Source organism: Nannobrachium achirus (assembly GCF_963921795.1).
Source record: "Nannobrachium achirus genome assembly, chromosome: 17".
In the NCBI taxonomy this organism is placed as follows: domain Eukaryota; kingdom Metazoa; phylum Chordata; class Actinopteri; order Myctophiformes; family Myctophidae; genus Nannobrachium; species Nannobrachium achirus.
The window spans coordinates 25,292,183-25,297,381 of NC_137824.1; the positions used below are offsets into that span (position 1 = coordinate 25,292,183).

Sequence of the window (5,199 nt, forward strand, 5' to 3'; positions counted from 1 at the left end):
TAAAATAATTTGGGGACCCCCCTGGGGATCTCGACCCACAGGTTGAGAACCGCTGATCTAGACCATTGTGTAAAATCATAGCCAATCAGGAAGCAGCATTCGGTGACGTCATCCAATTGGGAAACTCTTGAAAAACACAGTGAAAAAGTTGAGTGAGAAACTGTGTTGATAAGCCAAAAAGAACTGCCAAAAGATTGAAGAATAAGAGAGGAACAGAGAGAGACTTGTGAATTCATAGAGAATATCGTTCAAAGAGAACAGCCATCTGCATTACCCAGGTTTCAAGAACGAGGGAACACTGGCGAAGACATGAAAGAGGGGAATAAAGAGGGGAAGTTGAGTGAAAAACCTGAAAAACCTTGATTGTGTGATTCCAGTCCATCTTGTATCTTTATTTAGTTCAGTAGTTCTCAACCTTTTCAGATTTCAACTGGGGACCCCCCCCCCCCCCACCCTGATAAAAGAAATGTAATGCCAACTCTTACAATTCCAATTTCTTAAGCTCTTGGAATTGTAGGAGTTGGCATTACATTTAGTTTGACTTTGATCTGTTCCATTGTGAGGCATTGAGAGCATGTTGATCTGCTATTTTCACAATTTAATATTTGACAATTTTGCCAAAGTTTAACCAGAGATACTAAAAATATCTTAAAAGCCACTTTAGAAATGTGCATGATATCCTGTATACACTTATACTGTATGTTATTTAATTAAGCTAAACATCTGGGGACCCCCCAAAATAATTTGGGGGCTCCCTGGGGGTCTCGACCCACAGGTTGAGAACCACTGATTTATTTCACTGGGGAGTGGTAGTAGTTTGAGGATTCAAGTTTCAAAAACCTTTTGGCGACAGCGATGCAACTGGTGACATATTTTTAACAATGGATTTTTCAAAACTTCTCCAAGGTATTTCACTCCATTTCCAGGCCTATTATAGCAGTCATACGGTGCAACCATGAGGCTCTTACACCAGTGTGCTGTCACTGCACAGATTTGAGTGAACGACAGATCTACAAACATGCTTAATCGTTATCAGAAGGTGAGTGGTTCAAACCCTGCCTAAGCCGACGTCAGCAAGGGGGGAAGACAACAGCCAGCCCCATGGCCTCCCCTAAGTAACAAGAAATCTTGTGAAATACAATGTTGTCAACCAATCATCAAGGACGATGATACACGAAAGAAGATGTGAAAATTATGACGTCTATCACATCTGACATCATACATACGATCCTTTTTATGCCCATAGATCCCTGTCTGTATCAGCCACAGAAATATGGGCCGTCTTCCTCCATATATGGGCATTCCCATATGAAGTTCCGTTAGATAAGGGCTTATATTGATGACATCAGGGATCTCCATATATGGGCATAAAGAGGATTCTGTTTGAGTGGTTCCCATGACATCACAGCATACAATCCCTTTTATGCCCATATATGGAGATCCCTATCTGAACCAGCCACACAGATATGGGTCATGTCTTGGCCATCTGGCCAGTGATGTATATCGATGACATCAGGGATCCCCAAATATATGTGCATAAAAGGGATTCTGGGAAAACCCATATATGGATGTGTCACGGTGATGTCACCTGTGAGGCTGTGATGCCTTGGAGAGTTTGTGGGTATAAATAGACGTGCTCTAGACTTGACTCAGTGAACTCAAGTTCAGTGTTTTTTAGCAGTTAACGGTTGAAGCAAAGATGCTTGTTTCCAGGGTCTTTACCAAAAGCTTTGCTTTGGTAACTATGAAGTTAGTCTGTGCACTACTGGTGTCCAGCACACTGCTGGTGGCCAGCAGTTGGTCATCCCCGAATCCGATCCCAGAGGAAGAGGGCGTCCTGGTGCTGAAGAAGAGTAACTTCGACGAGGCGCTGAAAGCCCATCCCAACCTGCTGGTGGAGTTCTATGCCCCGTGGTGCGCCCCCTGCAAGGAGCTGGCCCCTGAGTATGCAAAGGCAGCTGGCATGCTGAAGGCAGTGGGCTCAGATATCCGCCTGGGTAAGGTAGACGTCACAGTGGAGAAGGAGCTCCGCTGTAAGATCCGCTCCGATGTCCCGATGATCCCGACCATCGTGTTCTTCAAGGGAGGAGACAAGGAGTCACGCAGCGAGTACCTTGAGTACCGTGGTGGTAGGCAGGCTTATGACATTGTGAAGTGGCTTAAGAAACGCACAAGCCCTGTTGACATCCTGGCCGACGTCGCGCAGGCAGAGTTTATGGTCGCAAATGAGGTGGCGGTCATTGGCTTCTTCAAGGATGCCGAATCTGAGGATGCTAAGGTCTTCGTTAAAGCAGCAGAAGGCGTAGATGACATCCCATTTGGGATTACCTCTGATGACGAAGTGTACTCAAAGTTTGAGGTGTCCAAGGACGGTGTTGTCCTCTTCAAGAAGTTTGATGAAGGTCATAACACCTTTGACGGAGAGCTTACCGAAGCCAACCTCCTAGACTTCGTTAAGGCCAACCAGCATCCTCTGGTCACTGAGTTCTCAAGACAGACTGTCCCTAGGATCTTCCATGGAGGAGTCAAGTCCCACGCCTTCATGTTCATGTCAAAGGCTGCTACTGACTTTCAGGACAAAATGGACCAATTCAAGAAGGCAGCAGAAGGCTTCAAGGGCAAGATGCTGTTTGTCTTCATGGACACTGACGTGAATGACAAAATGATGAAGACCTTTGGCCTGAAGAAGGAGCAATGCCCCACCATCCTTGTCTTCGCGCTGGAAGAGGAGAAGATAGCATACAAGATGCCCGAAAATGTGGCCATCACCACTGAAAACATTATCAAATTCTGCACACTACTCACCGAGGGAACACTCAAGGACCACCTCAAGAGCGAGGACATCCCCAAAGACTGGGACAAAAACCCTGTCAAGGTCCTGGTGGGCAAGAACTTCGAAGAAGTCGTCTTCGACCCCACCAAGAATGTCTTTGTGGATTTCTATGTACCCTGGTGTGAACACTGCACACAACTGGAACCCGTCTGGAACAAACTGGGAGAGCAGTACAAGGACAGTGAGGATATCATAGTGGCCAAGATCGACATGACAGCCAATGAACTGCAGTCGATTGAGGTTCACTGCTTCCCCATGCTTAAATTCTTCCCTGCGGGAGATGACCGGAAGGTCATCGACTACTACGGAGAAAGAACCCTTGAGGGCTTCACCAGATTCTTGGAGAGTGGTGGCGAGGAGGGTGGCGTACTGGCTGAAGAGAACGAACATGACGACTTATAAGGAGGGCGGGAAAACAAAGGTCAAGGCGTGCCCACCCTCAGGCACCTTTAACCTGGTCACCGACACCTCCTTCATGTCTCTGTGGACCTCCACCAGTACTTTAGCAACCTTCCGCAGAAGATATACAGTATGTGGACCATAATAGATCAAAAGAAGACCCTTGGTTGGCAAAGTAGTAAAGTAGCTGCCCACTACCGTGGAGGTTGTGGGTTCTAATCCTCCGTGGTGCAAAATTACATCATGTTGGGTCTAAAAAAAGACAGGGTCTAAAAATGTCATGGCTACATGTTGATCTTGGACGAGCACATTATGTCAATCAATCATTGATTTGTATCTATAACTCAATGTTGGTCCACTACCATTGATTTAACTAACAGTTAAATATACTGTACATAAAAAAAGGGGAAAAAAAGAAGAAAAAAGCTTACATAGAATATATAAATGTGTGGGACAAAAAGAAGGCAGGGTCCAATAAAGGCATTGGTCGCATAAGTATCTCTGACTTAATTTTGATGATGATCAGTCATCAGTCTAGAGTACCAAATTTGGATTCACATCCTGAAAAAGTTGAGAACCACTGGTTTAATGGATGAAATTATAGTTACACCATTAAACCAACAATGGGATTTTTCATGAAGTAAAAGCGTGCAATTAAAATGTACCGTTTGTAAACTTTGGCAAAAGTTTCATCCATAATTAAAAATGTACCTTTTAACAAATTAATGAATGTAGGCCTACTTTAGCTGCAATTTCAGTCATTTAAATTATCTTACAATAAATGCGAAAGTCTCTGCATTAAATTATTTGATATACTACATTTAAAACTACCCTTTGTTTAGCGATTTTCTAATGTTCTTTTCATAGAAACTAATGTTGTATGGTCATGATTCACTGCCATCCTGGATGGCTTGGTTCTAGGCTCAACAATTGTTATAAATATTTTTGTAAAAGTCTATGGGGAAAATGAATGACGATTTTTAAGTGGCACCAGTAAACCACTTCCGCTGCGATGCTCTATTTACATCGTTCCCGAGTAGGCCGGTCCCCGACTAGACGATTGGCTGCCCGAAGGGCAGAGATCTCCATATGGGCATAAAAGGGACACAGACAGACAGATACAGAGATCTCCATATATGGGCATAAAATGGACGCAGACAGACATAAATCTCCACATATGGGCTTGATATCTCCATATATGGGCATAAATGGACACAGGCAAACAGATGGTCAAAACGGGTCCTATGACAACAGGTATAATGGGGTTTGCATTAAAGGGCGGGGCATTCATTCCCTATTTACATTGTTCCCGAGTTGGCCAGGTTGCCCTTCGGGCGGGCAAGCTTCTAGTTTTCTTAATGGGCTTAATTATGACAGCACATTAATGCAACCCCATTATACCTGTTGTCATAGGGCCTGTTTTGACCATCCGTTTGTCTGTGTCCATTTATGCCCATATATGGAGATATCTGTATCCATCTGTCTGCATCCATTTTATATCCATATATATTTTATATCCATATATGGAGATCTCTGTATCTGTCTGTTGGGCGGCCGAGCGTCTAGTCAGGCACCGGCCTACTCAGGAACGATGTAAATAGGGAATGAAAGCCCCACCCTTTAATGCAAAACCCATAATACCGTTTTGACCATCTGTTTGCCTGTGTCCATTTATGCCCATGTATGGAGATATCAGACATCAGCTCCGCATACTATTTGCAGGATTGATGTCAGAATGAGTCTGCAGAAGTGATGTCACAACGCGCTTGCCGAATCTGAAGCCGGTGGGACGAACGGTTCTCGAAGTACGTGGATTACATGCACGCACGCTCACAGAGACTTCTCGCATTTATTGTAAGATTACATTATTATTACCTTATTGTTACTTGTTTTTTTAATCATTTCTCACACTATACTTTAACATTACTAATATTACAGCACTACTCTCACTAAAACATCTGTAGAGT

General features: G+C 44.0%; 1 protein-coding gene across 1 annotated transcript; it reads left to right on the forward strand.

Annotated features, from left to right (window-relative positions):
* Nucleotides 1-1,744: 1,744 nt before the first annotated feature.
* Nucleotides 1,745-3,235, forward strand: LOC308302376 (protein disulfide-isomerase-like; the record flags this gene model as incomplete). The annotated part of the gene is made up of 1 exon (XM_080746631.1): nt 1,745-3,235. The coding sequence occupies one exon, from the start codon at nt 1,745-1,747 to the stop codon at nt 3,233-3,235; it is 1,491 nt and encodes a 496-aa protein (XP_080602757.1).
* Between the last annotated feature and the right edge of the window lie 1,964 nt (nt 3,236-5,199).